Source organism: Balaenoptera borealis (assembly GCF_965194805.1).
Source record: "Balaenoptera borealis genome assembly, chromosome: 19".
In the NCBI taxonomy this organism is placed as follows: domain Eukaryota; kingdom Metazoa; phylum Chordata; class Mammalia; order Artiodactyla; family Balaenopteridae; genus Balaenoptera; species Balaenoptera borealis.
The window spans coordinates 56,113,819-56,132,930 of NC_138878.1; the positions used below are offsets into that span (position 1 = coordinate 56,113,819).

Consider the following 19,112-nt stretch of genomic DNA (forward strand, 5'->3'; position numbering starts at 1 on the left):
ATTCAGTGTCTTTCTTTTTTTTTTTTTTTTTTTTTGGCTGTGTTGGGTCTTCGTTGCTGGACACAGGCTTTCTCTAGTTGCGGCGAGCGGGGGCTACTCTCCGTTGCGGTGCACGGGCTTCTCATTGCGGTGGCTTCTCTTGTTGCAGAGCACGGGCTCTAGGCACGCGAGCTTCAGTAGTTGTGGCACGTGGGCTCAGTAGTTGTGGCTCGCGGGCTCTACAGCGCAGGCTCAGTAGTTGTGGCGCACGGGCTTAGTTGCTCCATGGCATGTGGGATCTTCCCGGACCAGGGCTCGAACCCGTGTCCCCTGCATTGGCAGGCGGATTCCCAACCACTGTGCCACCAAGGAAGCCCGCAGTGTCTTTCTTGACCTTCTTGGTTTTTGGGACCCAGGCCCAAGGTTTAGCACAGGAGGGGCTCTCAGGGGTTGGGAAGCACAGTGGGCTTCTGTTTGAAACCCTTCCATGAATCTGAATAAGGTCTGTAGCTGCCCTAATAGTATTGGACTGGACTTCCCTGGTGGTCCAGCGGTTAAGAATCCACTTGCCAGTGCAGGGGACATGGGTTTGATCCCTGGTCCGAGAAGATCCCACATGCCTCAGGACAACTAAGCCTGTGTGCCACAACTACTGAGCCCACACACCACAACTACTGAGCCCGCGTGCTGTAACTGCTGAAGCCTGCACCTAGAGCCCGTGCTCCACAACGAGAAGACACTGCAATGAGAAGCCCGCACAGCAAAACGAAGAGTAGCCCCCGCTTGCCACAGCTAGAGAAAGCCTGTGCAGCAACGAAGACCCAGTGCAGGCAAAAAAAAAAAAAAAAATAGTATTGGACCAATAGGTTTTGACAATGTACTGTGGTTACATAAGATGTTGTTATTGGGAAAAACTGGGTGAAAGTTACACAGGAATTCTCTGTACTATTTTCCCAACTTCTCACGAGTGTTAAAACTATTTCAAAATAAAAAGACATTTATTGAGTGCCTGCTGTGTGCCAGGCCTTGTTCTAGGAGCTGAGGATTCAGCAGTGAACGAGACAAGTTCCCACCCTGGAGGAACTCAGTGTGATAGAGCCCTTGACACAGGGTTCTGTGTCAGGACCCTAGAGTCTGATGGCTGCCGTTTGAATCCTGGCTCTGCCACTTACCAGCTGGGGGCATGTGTGTAGCACTTAGCGCTACATGAATGTAAAATCTGTTATTGTTGTTATTATTTTTCTCCAGGTCTCTCAGTTGTCACCTCTTCTAGGAAGCCCTCTCTGATTGCCCCCAGACTGGTTCTAACACCTGTTTTGGGATCCCACAAGTCCCCATGCTTCCTCACCATATCTCTAACCCCTCTGCCTCTGCCTCCTCCACCCTCACCCTGACCTCACTGCGCTGTCACTGTTTGGTAAGGGGTGTATCTCCTCTACTGGACAGGGAGCCTGATAACTGGACTTCGGCTTTCCTGACTGCTCTGGCCCCAGAGTCACCCAGTACAGGACTGTGCACATAGCAGGCACTCAATGAACATATAGTGAACGCCTGAATGTTAAGGACACTGGCAATCTGGAGGTAGGGATTTGGGGGATGGGAATTATCAGGGGAGATCCAGAGGCCTCTGCCCCATCCCCGGCTCAGGGCAATAGAACCTGTGCGCTGAGTGGAACCCCATGTAATAGCGCCCCATTGTGTTTGCCTCCCGGTTTAGAACCCGGTGCGGATGAGGCTCTCCCCACCCAAGGCAGGAGGGTCGGGCAGGATCCCAACCCAGGCTACCTGGGGTGCGCCCCTCTCCCCCATGAACAACCAGGCGCGGGCCCCAGCTCCTTCCCCGGTCCGGGCCTCGGCCTCGGTCCGGGCCTTGACTCCGGCCCGGGGTACGACTCCGGTCAGGACTTCGATCCAGGTTTGGGCTCCGACTCTGGTCCCGGCCTTGGGCCCGATCCGGACCCCAACTCTGGTCCGGACCCTGACCCCGGTCTGGACCCTGACACCGGTCCGGTCCCCGACTCTGGTCCGGATCCTGATTCCGGCCCGGATCCCAACCCCGACCCCATCTCAGGTCCTGGTTCCTGCCTCGGAATCCCTTCCGAACTCAGCCCTATCTTCGGATCCGCCCCAGGAACCTGAACCCGAGCTCATTTTGTCACCTGATAAGGATCCTGAGCCAACCTTGAGGGTGAAGCACGTCCCATCTGTCACCAGTGGATTTGGTCCCATCCAAGAGCCCTTTCCTGCCCTTACTCCACTGGCCACCGATTTACTGGGGCCCCCCCTTGGGTCCACTCCGAGGGCAGACCTATCGGCCACCAAGTTAACAGATTCATCTTCTGGACATATCCCGGGGACGCCCATCCTGGGGGCCATCCCATCGTTAGCTGTCGCCTTACCGATTTCTACCAATGCGTTCGCCTCCACCAGCGAGAACATCCACGTGGACAGCAAGATCATGATTCGAGTGGTGTACTGGTGAGGGGCTGTCCCCGCCCACACCTGCTTCCTCCCCGTGGGGAAAGGGCTGCAGGGGGTAGGCTCTACCTGCCATTCTCTTTGGGACTAGAGAGCTCTGAATTCATTCATTCACTGTCCTGCCGGTCATGGGCCAGTCCTTCTGGGGATAGAGGGCTGAGCAGAGCCATGCTTTCCTGGGGGTGGGAGGGGTGGGAGGGGTGGGTGGGAGGGGGGAGCAGAGAGCCCTGAGGGAGGACAAGGGGTGGGAGAACCTCAGAAACTGAGTGTTCGGGGACAGCCTTTCTCAGGAGGTGGGTCTTAGGCGGCTACATCTCAGTGATGAGGCTACTAAGCGGGGTGGGGAGGGGAGGGTAGGAATAGGGGGATCGGGGTAGCAAGGGGGGAAGGGGAGCAGCTAGTGCAAAGGCCAAAGGAGGCTGGCCTCAGTCCGTCATTGTGGTCCCAGAGCAGAATCTTTGTGTCCATGACAATAGTAAACAGCAGTGACCTTCCTTGACCTTCCTTGACCTCCCTGAGACCCAAGGCTGAATGTGGCCCAGGGAGGGGCTTTGTCTTCCCCTCCAGTCCCCTGCTGTGTCTCTTTTGCTCTGGTCCTTCTCTGTAGCTCTCCAGCTCCCTCTCCAACTCACTGCCTCTTTTTCTTTCCCCTTGTGGTGTGGGTCTCTTTCTCCTTCTCTCTATCTCTCTTTTCCCATCTCCCGCCTCTCTCTTTCTCTGCCCATCTCCTCTTTTCTGTCTCTTTCCCTGACTCCATGGACTCATTCATTATTTTATTCATTCAACAACCATTTATTCAGCACCAACCATGTGCCGACCCTGCTCTCAGCATCAGAGACACAGCAGTGAATAAGACAGAGATGCCTGTGGCACTGACATTCTGGTTGGTGTGGAGGGGCAGGGATGGACAATAAATACGACACATGGCAAATTATCTCGTATCTTAGAAGGTGATCAGTGCTATGGACAAAAGGCATCTTGCGGGGCGGGGGTGTCACAATTTTAGCTGGGGTAGTCAGGAAGGCCTCACTAAGGAGGTGATATATGAGCAAAGACCTGAAAGAGGGGAGAGAAGGAGCCATTCAGATACCAGGGAAAGAGCATTCTGCAGAGGGAAGAGCCAGTGCAAAGGCCCTGAGGCAAGGCATGCTTGGAGTGTTGGAAGAAGGGCTGGGAGGGTTGGAAGTGGCTGGAGCCAGGGGGTCAGTGGGAGGAGATGGAGCAGAGAGATGATGGGGGCAAATTCTGTGGGGGCTTGTGGGCCATGGGGAGGACTGTATTTTTTTGCCCTGAGTGAGGTGGCACTGTGGGAGGCTTCTGAGCAGGGGAGGGATGGGATCTCACTTAGCTGTTCAGTGTCCCTCTGGACTTGAGATACTGATGCAGTGTCTTCCTTCCATCTCTCTGCTTCCCTCCTCTCTGCCCTTGGCCTCCAGTGGCCTCTGAAGCTATGGACTTCGGGTGAGTAGTTTTGACTTTAGAGGTGGGGGGAGTGGGGTCATGAAGTCTGGAAGAAGTTCCTGTTTTCCCTCCTTTTAAGACCTGTCATCCTGTGGTCCTGTGACTACACGATCCCATCTCTTCCCCACAGTATATCCTACTGAAAAAGAGTCTGGAGCAGCAATTTCCAAACTGTCTACTCTTTGTGAGTGTGCTGGTGGCCTGGGAGAGTTGGGGGATGGTGGTGGTCGGGTCTCCAAGACCTCCAGGGAACTTGGAGGGGAGTTCTTAACCTCCCCCAACCTCCACCATTCCCTCCCCAGGAGGAGGACATATCTGCCCAGGCTACAGGGGAATTTGAAGTGTTCGTGGATGGGAAACTGGTCCATTCAAAGAAGGTGATCCTGAGCAAGGGTCCTGGACAGGGAGGGAGGGTGGAGCTGGGGTCTCAGGGGATGGGAGACATACGTGTCTGTGCTCTTTCCCTTCTGTGCCCAGAAAGGCGATGGCTTTGTGGATGAGACCAAGCTGCGGAACATTGTGAGCCTTATCAATGAGGAGATCAAGAAAAGGTAGCAGGCAACTGGTGAGCTGGAGGTGAGGTGAGGGAGGTGAGGTGGGCGGGGTGGAGGCTGGGCTGTGGATAAGTGGGTGGGTGGACAGGAGGCAGGGCCCTGTCTTGGAGTCAAAGACACCCTAGCCCCAGTCCTAGCTCAGCCAGTCCTCACTGTTATAATCAGGATAGGTCATCTACATCCTTTTCTGAGCCTCAGTTTTCTCATCTGTAAAATGGGGTTGTTGAGATGATTCCATAAGAGGCCTCTTATAAGGTAATAAACAGTGCACGGCTCAGAGCAGGGCTCAGTGTATGACAACTATACATTCTTTTCAAAAGAGCTTTAGGGTGTTTTTTTTTTTTTTAGCTTTTAGTTATAAAGCTGTGCTGTCCAATAACAGCAGGTGACTTTTCAACTTATAGTGGAGTTAATTAAAATTAAATACATTAAAAATTCAGTTATGAGTCACACTAGCCACATTTCAAATACAGCCACATGTGGCTGCTGTATTGGATAGCACAGATATAGAACATGGCATCCATCATCACAGAAACTTCTATTGCTAACGTTGTCTTAAGGTATTAAAGCATAGACACAATAATTTATTTCCCACCAATACTGGATTTTTAAAACCATTTATTACAGGGAATTCCCTGGCAGTCCAGTGGTTAGGACACCACTCTTCCACTGCAGGGGACACACAGTGTTCGATCCCTGGTCGGGGAACTAAGATTCCTCACGCCATACGGTGTGGCAAAAAAACCCCAACAAAAAACCAACCAAAGAAAAAAATAAACCACTTACTACATAGACATTTGCAAGCTGCTACTGATTTAATACTTTGTGTATTGCATATCTATTTTTTACAATTGTTTTCAACTTTATTGAGGTGTAAGTGATGTATAAGAAACAGTACGTGTTTAAAGTACACAAGTTGATGAGTTTTGGTGTACTCATCATAAATACACCATAAATCCTGCTAAAGATTCCCATTGGCATGGATTAAATCACAGGCCATCCCTGAAACAATCACCGAGGCCCAAGATAATGTAGTGCTCTCATTGGCCTGTTTTGAGTCATGTGTCTTTAACCTCATTGGATTTCATTTTATTGAAGTATTTGCTGAGTACCTACTAGGTACTGTTCTAGGCCTTGGGGATGATACAGCAGTGAACCAAACAGACAAACCCTTGCCCTAGTGGAGCTGACATTCTAGCCAGGGAGGCAGACAATGAATAAGACCCAAGCGAATAGAAGGCATTTTAGAAGGAGATAAGTGATGAGAAGAAAAATAAAGTGGGGAAGGGGCTTGGGGGCTGCTGGGAATTTTTTGCAACTCTAAGTTGAGTGGTCAGGGAAGACCTCATGAGAAGGTGCTATTTAAGCGCTTGAAGGATGTAAGGGATTGAGCCATGTGGATGTCTGGGGGAAAGTATTCTGGGCAGAAGCAGCAGGCAGTGCAAAGGTCGTGTAGTAGGAACGTGTCTGATGTGCTTGAAAAATGTCAAGGAGACTCCGGCGGGCATTGTAATCCATGAAAAAGCATTAGAACAGTGCCTGACACATAGTGAGCCCTACAAATGCTATTTTTTTTCTTTTGGAGTTGCTGTTGTTTTCATTATTAAAAATTTTTTTCTCTCCTATTTCCCCATCTCAGGAGCCTCAGCAGGATGGCGAGAAGGGCTGAAACGTTACCAAGTCAGGTCCTTTTCTGATGGTGGCTGGGGCTGGGGTGGGGTCGGGAGGGGTGAAGAGGGAAATACATGCAGAGTCCGCCTCCCCGTGTTCTGGTCTGACCGTGTCTGCTGGTGCCACACTCACTCCTGACGTCGGTGGAACTGCCTGCTCCCTGCTACTGTGCTCCCAACATCCCCTGGACCCGGGTTGGGGGAGGGAAGGCCAGCTTTGAACAGAAGGCTAGTCCTGTGGCTCCCTGGCTTTGCTCCCGATGGTCTAGCCTCTACTCCTCATGCTGTCGAGGTCAATTCCTTTCTTCTGTGGCATCTTCATTTCCCTTGCCCTGGTTCGGAATTTGAAAACTTCCCATCTCGTTGGCATTTTTAGGGGTTGAGACAGAAAAAGGAATGGTGGCAAGCCTCAAACTCTTGACATCTCAAACTTCTTTACATGTCGGAGTCCGCTTTCTAAACCCACAGGTCTCAGAATCTCAGTGCTGGGAGGGATCTCAGTGACCTGCGAGAGGGCCATTTGTGCATTCAGTGGACGTTGATGAGCCCCCTACCCTACATCTGGCTCTGTGGGGTCACTGGGCACATGCCAGAAGGTCCAGTGTAAGGTGTGGGAGCCAGACCTTTACCACGGAGTTTCTGTGTGACCTCCAACAAGGGGACATTACGTCTCTTGAGTCTCAGTTTCCTCCTCTGTAAAATGAGGGTACAATACTGCTTAATCGTGAAATTTCCAAAGTCTGGCACAGAATCCATAAGTTTCAGTTAGAGGTAAATTTTGGTTAGGAGTGCTCTTTCCTGCGAATAACAGCAAGCTGGACTGCCAGTGGCTCACACAATCGAAAAAACGAATTGTTTTGCTCATGAACTGGGGGGAGGGGACTGGGGACAACAGCTGTCCAGCAATGCCATGGGAGACCTAGAGTTTTTCTACATTTCTTTTCTGCCATCCTTAACATGGGATGATGTGTTGGCTTTGGGGCTCATGCATGTGGTTTCATTGTTGCACCTCTACCCATTATGTCTGTGTTCCAGGCAGAAGAGGGTAGAAGAAAGCAAGGACATGCCTGCGGGGTCACTTTCTTAGGAAAGCGAAACTTTCCCGGAAGCCGCAGGCAGTCTTCTCCTGTGACTCCAAGACAATGCCCTGCCTCCTGCCCACGCACTCCTCCTACCTCAGCTCCAGCTCACTAGTTGCCTGCTACCTGTTTCTGATCTCACTGATAATGCGTACAGTTTTCTGCGGCTTGGCCTCATCCACAAAGCCATCTTGATTTTGAGACAGGGAATGATTCAACAGAGATTGAGTAGAGATAGGAAGCAACAGTTGGGGGCACCATCAAGCCCCAATCCTAACAAATACACTAGCATTGGGAGTGTGTGAGTGAGTGAGAGCAGTGAGTGAGTCAAAGGGTTTGACTCTAGATTTCTTTTTTTTTTTTTTTTAATATTTATTTATTTGGCTCCGCCGGGTTTTAGTTGCGGCACATGGGATCTTCATTGCGGCATGCGGTATCTTTTAGTTGTGGCATGCGAACTCTTAGTTGCGGCGTGTGGGATCTAGTTCCCCCACCAGGGATTGAACCTGGGCCCCCTGCACTGGGAGCACAGAGTCTCAGCCACTGGACCACCAGGGAAGTACCTGATTTCTTAATATGTCATAAGATAAATATGATAAGAAATCATAATAAGGTAATAAATACTTTAATAAAGGTTTTTATGATAGGCAGAATTCTAAGGTGACCCTCAAAGACCCACACCTTCATATAATCCCCATTCCTTGAGTGTGGGTGGGACATGTGAATATGATGGGCTCTCACTCCCTTGACTATGTCACATCATATGACAAAGAGAATTTCGCACCGAGTTTGAGTTAAGCAAATGGAAGATTATCCTGAGTGGGCCTGACCTAATCAGGCGAGCCCTTCAGAGAGACAAGAAGCATCAGAAGAAAGTCTCCCGCTTGCCTTGAAGAAGTTGTGAGAAGTTGTGTCTTGTTGTGAGAAGGCCACCTGGCCTAAGAAGGATAACATCTAGATGTTGAGAGTGACCTCTGGCTGACAGCCAGCAAGATGGTGGGGATCTCAGTCCTACAACTGCAGGGGACTGAATTCTGTCCACGGTAGGAATAAGCATAGAAACCTCAAGTGAGATTGGAGTCCTGGCCAACCCCGTGATTTCAGCCTGGTGAGACCCTGAGCAGAGGCCCAGCTAACCCATGTCTGGATTCCTGACCATGGAAATTGTGAGATTTAATAAAATATATGTTGTTTTAAGCTCCCAAATTTGCAAAAATTTGTTATGCAGCAATAGAACACGAGTACAGTCTTAACCGAGGGTTTTTGGCTATGACGTTAGATTATATTAGTCGTCACCATATTAATAATAAAGATTGACATTTTGGAGTGCTTACAATGTGCCATTAGAACATTCTACATGGATTAGTTCAGAGTGTCTTAAACTTTTTTGGTCTCAAGATCTTTTTTATTTATAAAAATTGAGGACTTTTGTTTATGTGGGCTGTATCTATTGATATTTACTGTATTAAAAATTGAGAACTGGACTTCCCTGGTGGCACAGGGGTTAAGAATCCGCCTGCCAATGCAGGGGACACAGGTTCGAGCCCTGGTCCGGGAAGATCCCACATGCCGCGGAGCAATTAAGCCCGGGCGCCACAACTACTGAGCCTGTGCTCTAGAGCCCACGAGCCACAACTACTGAACCCCTGTGCCACAACTACTGAAGCCCGCGCGCCTAGAGCCTGTGCTCCGCAACAAGAGAAACCACCACAATGAGAAGCCTGAGCACCGCAACAAACAGTAGCCCCCGTTCGCCGCAACTAGAGAAAGCCTGCGCGCAGCAATGAAGACCCAACACAGCCAAAAATAAATAAATAAATTGAGAACTTAAAAAACATGTTTATTAATTGATTGTAAAATAAAATCTGCACTTTCAAGGAGAAAAGTCCTTTCCAGAGGTTTAGCAGATATGCTCTTAAATCTGATTGGCCATACTGGGGTCAAATGTCCATCTCAGGCCAAGCAGTCCCTAGCAAATAGGAATGAGATTGCCAAGCTCAGAGCAGCAATTCTCAAATTGTTTGGTCTCAGGCCCACCTACGCTTGTAAAAGTTATCGATAGACCCAAACAGCTTTTGTTTATGTGGATTCATCTACTGTTATTCATATCTTAGGAATTAAAACTGAGAAATTCTAAAACCAATTGAAAACAATAAGCCCATTACATGTTAACATAAATAATATTTTTTATGAAAACATAATCATTTTCCCCATAAAATAATTTAGTGAGAAAAGTGACATTGTTTTACATTTTTGCAAATCTTGGAGCATTTAGTCCCTTTATATTTAAGGTAATTATTAATATGTTTTTTTTTTTTTTCTGCACCATGAGGCTTATGGGATTTGTAGTTCCCCGACCAGGGATCGAACCCGGGCCCTTGGAAGTGAGAGCGTGGAGTCCTAACCACTGGACTGCCAGGGAATTCCTGATATGTATGTTCTTATTGCCATTTTGTTAATTGCTTTGGATTTGTTTTTGTAGGTCTTTTCTTCCCCTTTCTTTTGTTCTCTTCTTTTGTGATTTGATGACTATCTCTAGTGTCAGGTTTGGATTCCTTTCTCTTTTTTGTATGTATATCTATTATGGAGGTTTGGTTTGCGGTTACCATGAGGTTTTTGTATAGGAGTCTATATAGATACGTGATTGTTTTAAGTTGCTGATCTCTTAATTAGAAATGCATTTTTTAAACCTTGCATTTGTACTCTCCTCCCCTCACAATTTCCGTTTTTTTAAAAAAAAAAATTTATTTATTTATTTATTTTTGGCTGCACTGGGTCTTCACTGCTGCACGTGGGTTTTCTCTAGCTGCGGCGAGCGGGGGCTACTCTTCGTGTGGTGCACAGGCTCTAGGCACGCAGGCTTCAGTAGTTGTGGTGCACGGGCTTAGTTGCTCTGAGGCATGCGGGACCCTCCCAGACCAGGGCTCGAACCCGTGTCCCCTGCACCGGCAGGTGGATTCTTAACCACTGCGCCACCAGGGGAGTCACAAAATTACTGTTTTTTGACATCATATTTTACATCTAATTGTTTTGTGTATCCCTTAACTGCTTATTATGGATACAGATTGTGCATACAGATTGTGGATAGAGATTTTACTACTTTTGTCTTTTAACCTCCCTACTAGCTCTGTGTGTGGATGATTTCCCACCTTTACTGTATGTTTGACTTCACTGGTGAGCCTTTTCTTTCCGTAGTTTTCTTGTTTCTAGTTGTGGCCTTTTCTTTTTCGCTTAGAGAAGTTCCTTTAACATTTGTTGTAAAGCTGGTTTGATGGTGCTGAATTCTTTTAGCTTTTGCCTGTCTGTAAAGCTTTTGATTTCTCCATCAAATCTGAATGTGAGTCTTGCTGGGTTTCCTCATTTAAAAAATCTTATTTCTCTTTCCTCTTCTACTTGTATCACAGAGTTCTATCTTCAATCTTGCTAATTCTCTTTTCCATATAGTGTGCTCTATTTCCAATGCTTTCTAATGCATTCTTCATCTCGTTTACTGAGCTCTTCCGCTCCAGAATTTCTGTTTGATTCTTCTTTAGAGTTTCAATCTCTTTGGTAAAGTATTTCTTCTGTACATTAATTTTATTCCTGAGCTCACTGAACTACCTTTCTGAGTTTTCTTGTAGCTCCTTGAGTTTCTTCATAGAGCTATTTTAAATTCTCCATCAGTGAGATCTCAGTAGTCTGCGACTTTAAGTTTGGTTTCTGGAGAATTGTCATTTTCTTTCGTGTTACAGTGTTACCGTGGTTCTTCATGGTGCTTGATGAGTTGCTCCTCTGCCGATGCATCTGAAGTAGGGGACACCTTTCTGCTTGATGCTAACGATTTAACAGGTTAGAAACTGAGGCGTTTCAGGGAGTTCCCTGGCGGTCCAGTGGTTAGCACTCGGTGCTTTCACTTCCATAGCCCCGGTTCAGTCCCTGGTGGGGGACCTAAGATCCGGCAAGCCAAGGGCCATGGCCAAAAAGAAAGAGAAAAAAGAGAAAAATAAAAAAATAAAAAAATAAAATTGAGGCGTTTCTTCTGTTTTCCAGTAGGTGGTGCTATAGCACAAGGTTTGGGTTTCTCTTCCCCGCGCTGCCTCCGGTTACATTTCAGAGTCTGCATTTTCCACACTCCACTGCCTTTATTGTTGCTTCAAGCCCTCCTTATTGCTCCTTGTGCCTCCGGGGTCATTGGTGCCTTGTTTCTGCCAGTGTTGCTGGTGTTTCCGCCTGGGGCTCGGAGATGGTGTGCTTGTCTCTTACATTCGGGATCCCCGCCCCTTGCAGACTCCGCCCCTGGGGGAGGGCGAGGGCGGCGGGGGAGCGGTGTTGCACCTGGCGCCTCAGCCAGTATTGTAAGGTTTGCCGGCTCCACCGCTGCGGGTGGGTGGCCAGGAGAGAGAACTGTGGATGCCTCAGCAGCTGGAGGGATGGGATCTCAGGCTACCGGTGACTGTGGGCACCGCTGCTGCTGGGAGGTTAGAGTCGTGTGTGCCGCTTTCTCTGCTATTATTACTGGCTCTCTGGGGCTGCGGGCTCAGCTGCCATGGCAGGAGGGCTGGGTTTGCAGGAACAACCTCCCTGTTCCCTCAGTTCCGCCGCCTCTGTGTCCCTGTACATCCCCCTGTAGGTGTACAGATGTGTGAATTCTCTGGACACGTGGTGTGTTGGACAGAGGTACCTTTGCTGTGTTGTGGATGTTTTGGCGGTTGTAGATCGAAGAGACAGAGTTTTTCATCTGCTATGTTGCTGATGTCATTCTTCTGAAACAGTTATTTTTCATAAAACTGTTAACATGTAACTTTTTTTTTTTTTTTTTTTTGGTGGCTGCGCCGGACAGGCCTGTGGGACTTTAGTTCCCTGACCAGGGGTCAAACCCGGGCCCTCGGCAGTGAGAGCTTGGAGTCCTAACCACTAGACCGCCAGGGACTTCCCTAATGATTTTTTAAAATATTAAAAAATGAAGGGCTTCCATGGTGGCGCAGTGGTTAAGAATCTGCCTGCCAGTGCAGGGAACACAGGTTCGAGCCCTGGTCCAAGCCCTGGTCCGGGAAGATCCCACATGCCGTGGAGCAACTAAGCCTGTGCGCCACAGTTACTGAGCGTGCGCTCTAGAGCCCGTGAGCCACAACTACTGAAGACCGCACGCCTAGAGCCCGTGCTCCGCAGCAAGAGAAGCCACCGCAATGAGAAGCCCGCGCACCGCAATGAAGAGTAGCCCCCGCTCGCCACAACTAGAGAAAAGCCTGCGCACAGCAACGAAGACCCAATGTAGCCAAAAATAAATTAATTAATTAAAAAAAAAAAAAGAAAAGAAAGGACATGAAGTCATCACTGGTCTTACTTGTAGGCTTTGGATAATTTTTCATAATGTAACTGTCGATATTGTTAACATCACCCCCATTTTACAGATGAAAGACTGATCCAGAGAAGTAGAGTGATTCACCTTAGAGCTCACTGCTGGTAAGAAGTGGAGTAGGGATTTGAACCGTGACAGTCAAGCTCCAGTATTCGAGTATCTCATTGGCTCAGCCTAGTTGAAGTGCCACTGTTGATCAAATCAACTATAGTTGGAGGGGAAGTGAAGTCACAAAGGTCAAATAGCATTAAGAGGGTGGGGTGAGATTCCTGGAGAAAAGAGAACATAGTGGGTAGCCATCTCAAGAAGTGTCTTCTAGAGTCAGAGTGGAGTCCTGGGAAAAAATGTTCTGGTCAGCACTCCAGTTCATTTCTAAAGGTGGTCTGTTTTGGCAATCACTGATGAATTGATTATTAGTATGAGTTTTGGAGGCAAGAAAGCTGGGTTTGAGCCCTAATTCTACTGCTTCTTAGCTGTGTGAACTTGGGTAAGTGTGATGATAAATTCTGTGTCCCCTTGGCTAGACTATGATGACCAGCTGTTTGGTCAAACACTAGTCTAAGATGTTGCTGTAAAGATATTTCTTAGAAGTGATTAAGATTTATAAACAGTTGGCTCTAAATAAAGCAGACTTGCCTCATCTAATCACTTGAAGGTGTGTTTTTTTTTTTTTTTGGCCACGCGGAGCGTCTTGTGGGATCTTAGCTCCGTAAGAGCAAAAACTAAAGTTTCCTGAAAAAGTGGAATTCTCCTCTAGATTGCAACATAGATATTCTACCTGAGTTTCCAGCCTTCACATTCAGGACCACAGCATTAACTTTACCTAAATCTCCAGGCTGCTGGCCTGCCCTACAGATTTTGCACTTGCCAGCCTCCACAATCCTGTGAGCTAATTCCTTAAGATCTCTTTCTCTCTCTGTATATACAATATATATGTCTACGTATACAGTATACGTTTTACACACACACACACACACACACAGAAAGACAGAAGCCCACGTGCCTAGAACATGGCTTTCCTATTGGTTCTATTTCTCAGAAGAACCCTGATTGATACAGCTAGTAAGCCTCAGTTTTCTCATCTATAAAATGGATATGCTAATACTCTTTACCTCACACCATGGTGAGACTTCTGTGAGATGCCATAAATAAAGCACCAAGATCTGTGCCTGGATCACCATAAACTCTCAACCAATGGCGATGGTGGTTATATCATCTGTGGTGACCGGTTTCCAAAGATGTCTCCCCATAAACCACAGTGCTCAGGATTCACTTCCTTGGGTATTGCCTCCCCTCCCTGAAATGGGCTGGGCCTATGTAACCCACAGAATGAGGCGGATGTGTGCTAGCTCTGGGCCTGAGCCTTCAGAAGGCCCGGCAGCTTCCCACCTTTGCACTTTTGGAAGCCCTGAGGCGGCCACATAAGAAATCTGGCTACACTATTGGAGAGCAAGGTGGAGAGGAAGAGGGTTTGGAACTGCGTAAAGGGAGAGGCCCAGCCTTCCAGACTTTTCCCACCAATATGACAGGCATGTGAGTGACCCGTCCTGGACATTCCAGCCCAGCCGAGCTCCTGGCCAACATCACATGGAGCAGAACTGCTGAGCTGATTTCGGTCAACCTACAGAAGAGTGAGCAGTGATAAAATGGTTGTTGCTTAAAGCCATTAAGTTTTACGGTGGTTAGTTACACAGCAAGAGATAACTGGAACATCAATATTAGGGGACAGAGACTCATTTCCCCCAGAATTCGTAAAGAGAGGCCAGTATTGGTTTGGAAGAACCATCATGTTAATTTGACTGGACTTTGTCCCTAATTCCCAGAAGGTAACCTATAAATCTTTGGAATTTCCAGCGATAGTGTTACCGAATGCAAGTCTGTGTGCCCGACACACAGTGAGGCCAAACAATACCAAAACGTCCGAGTTTGGAGCAGAGAAAGGTTTATTGCAGGGCCATGCAAGGAGATGGGTGGTTCATGCCTGAAAAACTCTACGCTCCCTGAAAGCTTTCAGCAAAGTCCTTTTATAGCAACGGGGAGGGAGGGGCGTGGTTAGTTGTAAATTTCTTGGTGTCAGATCCTTTGTTCTTAAGGTCAGGTCACGGTCAGGTAATGACGTTCCTGTAAATCTCCACCCAACAAATGTTATTCTCTGTTCTGACAAGAAAGGGCAAGGTCCCACGGCTCAACTTTCACCCTCCGAGGTCCAGGTCCTGGCTAAGAGGAGGGGGTCCCTGCGGCGGCCGGTTACCCTGCCCAGGAGCGTTCGTCCGCCACCCAGTCTGGATCCTCCCGGCTGAAGAGGCAGATCCCAGCTGGCAGTGCCCTCAGGACCAGGTCCCCAGACCCTGCACAGCTGTCATCACTGAGGGAGCCAGGCGCCTAGGACCCAGCCAGCCCTCAGGCTCCTCAGGCCGCCCAAAGGGCGGGTGCCAGGTCCCGCAAACTGCGTCCCACGCAGACTGCCGCTGCCATTAGGTCGCAGAGGTGGGGATGGGGGCGAGGTTCACCGCGGCCTCAAGGCCTGGGCCCGGCCAGTGGGAGGCCTTGGCGAGGGCTCTGGAGCCCTGCAGGACACAGCCCCCAGCCTATCCCCAGCCCCCAGCTCACCTGCTGGCCCAAGGCCAGAGTGCCTGGAGGGTCCCCGGGAGAAGGCCGGGATCCGCCTCTTACCTCACTTTTCCCCAGAGAACCACCAACCGCCTGACTGGCAGAAGGGGCCCTCTAACCGGCCAGGCTAGCGGTCTCGCTCTAACTGTTCCGCATTAGCGGTCTCCCGGTAACGGTTGCCTGGTAACTGTAGCGCCGGAGGCAGCTATGCGAGGCACCTGTTCTGTTACAGGGCAACGGTTGCCCGGTAACGGTCGCGCGGTAACGGCCGCTTCATCCCCATTACGAGTGTCTTTGTTACTCCGGGGCGGGGGGGAACCCCTTGGGCCATCCCTGAGAGTCTTAGAGGGTTTAAGCCTCGCGATTTCGTCCCGACTTCAGGGCTCGGTGAGCGTCCCTGGTTGGTAAATGCTCTGCATGTGCCGGAGGATGATGCATCCCTGAGGATGGCAGTAATATCATGTTTGGGACCCTCCCAGACTTGGCCCTACTCATCTTTCCCTTTAGCTGGTTATGATTTGTATCCTTTGCTATCATGAAATTGTAATCATAACTGTAGTGCTTTCTCGAGTTCTGTGAGTCTTTTTTTTAAGCAAATTATTGAAACTGCATGGGAACTGGGAATCCTCAAACTTGTAGCCAGCTGGTCAGACGTGGGAGTGGCCTGGGGACCCCTGAACTTAGAGCTATGGTGTGTGTAACAGAGGACTGTGTCCCTGACCTGGGGAGTTTGGCTAAACTCTGGGGAAGAAGCCACTGTACGTGCTGACACTGCAGCTGAAATTGTTCAAGCAAGAGAAGAGGCTCCTTAAAATGCTTTGAGAGACAAGAAGAGGACTTGATTTTGCTCCTGAGATGAAAGGTGAAGAGGAGGGAAGGGGAGAAGTTGAAAGGAACCAGCCAGGTGGGGAGGCTTGTCCTCCAAGGGATGAGTCACCCAGCCCTGCGACCCCACAGATTTTCACTCAAGTCTACCAAAGTGAAGGGGTCTGTCGTGTGAGTGGATTTGATTGGAAACGTATGAAAGAACTGTCAGGGAGGGGGAAATTTTCCCCTGGACCCATCTTGAGGTCTTGTGGCTGGACTAATAATAAAATTGACACGAGACAGATTAACAGGAGAAAAAGAAACAAAATTTAGTTCATGCGCATGGAGGTCTCATAGAAATGGGATCTAAGAAGTGGCCAAGGGAATTCCCTGGCAGTCCAGTGGTTAGGACTTGGCGCTTTCACTGCCGGGCCCGGGTTCGATCCCTGGTCGGGGAACTAAGATCCTGCAAGTCACTTGGCGAGGCAAAAAAAAAAAAAAAAAGGATTATATCTCATTTGTAAATAAGGATCATTTGAAGAATGTAATCATGGTAGTGGATATAAAAATAACACCTTTCATGGATTATGAAAAGGCCTTTGACAAAATTCTATAACCACTCTTGATAAAACACACACATGTACAAATAGTGAGAGATGGATATGTGAAGAATTTCTACAAAATCAGGACAAGTTAATGATGCTTCACTATCATTCATATTATTTTACATTAGACAGAAGGTACCAATAAAGTACCTTCTGTCTAATGTATAAAAAAAGAGAAAGAAGTCAGAGTATAAAAATTATAAAAGAGGCAATCCTGTCACTATTTGCATATGACTTGTTCCCCAATCTAGGAGATTCGAAAAACTACTGTAAAACAGTAAGAGAATTCAGTATGTTAACAGGCTATCAAATAAATATGCAGAAATGAATTATTTTCAAATACATAGGCAAGCTTTTAGAAAATATAACAGATAATCCTCATTTACTACAGAAAAAACATAAAAGATAAAATGTCTAGGAATAAATGATTAGAGCTGTAAAAGACCTACTTTAGGAACATTAATTTAAGGACAAACATTAATACTCTTCTGAAGGATACAAAGGAATTCTTTAAAAAATGGAAAAATAAATAATTTGGATATCTTAGAGATGGCAGTTATCTTCAATTTATTAAATATAATGTGATTCTAATAAAGAACTTTGAAATAAGGTAAGCTGACTTTGAGGTTGACGTAGTAATATAAATAAACAAAAATAGCCAGAACACTCTGAAAATGAAGTATAATGAGGGTTTTAGCATTATGACATGTAAAACCAGTTAGAAAAATTTTAAAAACAGTTTAGTATATGATGAAGAGGCATCTTTAAACAAAGTTAGTGGGAAAAGATGGGCTAGTTAGTAACTGGTGTTGGGGCAAACAGGTAGCCACCTAAAAAAGAAAATTTGGATCCTTACCTCATATTGTACATCAGGATAAATTCCGAATGGTTCAAAAATTCAAATATGAACAATAAAACCACACACATACATACACATGCACACACACCGAGAAAACCTTGAGTTTCAAAATCTTACAGGTTTTTTTCTCTCTCTCTCTCTTTTTTTTTTTTTGGCCACGCTGCGCGGCTTGCAGAATCTCAGTTCTCCGACCAGGGATCAAACACGTTCCCCGGCAGTGAAAGCACTGCGTCCTAATCACTGGACCACTAGGGAATTCTCCAAATCTTGCAGGTTTAAAAGATAAAAGGAAACAAGAGCAAAAATCTCCATGCCAAAAGGCTTTCAGGAAAACCAAAGACAAATGACAACCTAGGAAAAAATATCCATAACTCACACTACAAGCTATTATATTATCATATCTCATCTCACTATTTCATTAATAGTTAACAGAGCCAATAAAGAAAGGACAAAATTATTCAGGAAAGAAATGGAGAAAAGATTTTGAATAGATAGTTCATGGAAAAGGGAATATGTATGACTCAAATGAAGAGATATTTAACTTCCCTCATAATGAGAGAAAAGCAAATTAAAACTGATATACCGTTTTCCAACTATATAGATTGGCAAAATCCAGACATTTGATGACTTACTGTGCTGGTAAGGCTGCAGGGGAAATGTCCATGTTCAGCAGTTGCTGGTGGGAGTGTGAAGAGGTACAACATGAATGGAAGGCAACTTAGTAATATCTATAAACTTTCACATGAGTGCATTCACCTCACAATTCTCACCTCTGGAAATTCGTACTACAGATATTACACATAACAAGGAATCTAAGAAGCTGCTGATTATAATATGCACCATTATTTTTATGAAAATGCTGTATTACACCATCAAATGTAAGATACACCCCAATTTCAGAGACGTCAATATATAAAAAGTGCATTTAGAATCAGAGCAATACTGTATTTGTGCCCATGCCATGGGATATACAGACAAGATTAACTATTAGAGCAACTTTTTTGGCCAATAGAAAATGATGGGAAAAAACCTAAATGCCCATCAGTATTGTTCCTGGTTAAGTAAATTACAACATAACCACAGAATGGAGTAAAATGCAGCTCTAAAAAGGAATGAGGAAATGTAGTGGTTTGGAAGGATCTTTAAGATAAGTCCTCACTGAAAATGCAATGCATAAATCAATAAATATAATTTGCCAACTTTTGTGAAGAAATGAAAAAAAAAAACCCACCCAGATTTGTATTTGCTTGTGTATACATAGGGAAACTGAAAAGACAGAAGAGGTACTGTGGTTACAGATGGGAATTGTCGTAGGTACTGGGTGGGCGGGGGGAAAGGGATAGAAGACTTTTCATTGCACACTTTATATTTTGGGGGCTTATAAATAGATTATTTACCAAAAAAGTATTAAAAATTGAAAGAAAAAATCCAGAAATTTCCGATAGTCTTGAATACATAATTTATCATGTAATGTATACAGTATTTACTTTGCCTTTCATTTGAAATGCCTCAGAAAACACAAAATCAATCTTACACTATGGGCTCTATTGGCAATTCTTCTTCATCAAGTCTCAATTATATAAAACCATTCTTCACTTTAGTGAAGCAATTTTAAAAGACATTTCCACAATGCAGGGAAAAGAATCTGGATCAATCACAAACTCAAAGGACG

At 46.7% G+C, this 19,112-nt stretch overlaps 1 protein-coding gene across 3 annotated transcripts; it reads left to right on the forward strand.

Annotated features, from left to right (window-relative positions):
* The first annotated feature begins 685 nt into the window (after positions 1-685).
* SELENOV (selenoprotein V) lies at positions 686-13,204 on the forward strand. Of its 3 annotated transcripts, none has more exons than XM_082366780.1 (6): positions 686-2,457; positions 3,894-3,918; positions 4,049-4,102; positions 4,221-4,295; positions 4,396-4,494; positions 6,112-13,204. In XM_082366780.1, the coding sequence occupies exons 1-5, from the start codon at positions 1,709-1,711 to the stop codon at positions 4,471-4,473; spliced, it is 981 nt and encodes a 326-aa protein (XP_082222906.1). In that variant the 5' UTR covers positions 686-1,708; the 3' UTR covers positions 4,474-4,494; positions 6,112-13,204. The 3 variants fall into 3 exon arrangements, with proteins under 3 accessions (XP_082222906.1, XP_082222907.1, XP_082222905.1); XM_082366781.1 differs by having other exon boundaries at positions 4,396-4,483; XM_082366779.1 differs by having other exon boundaries at positions 4,396-13,204.
* Positions 13,205-19,112: the final 5,908 nt, after the last annotated feature.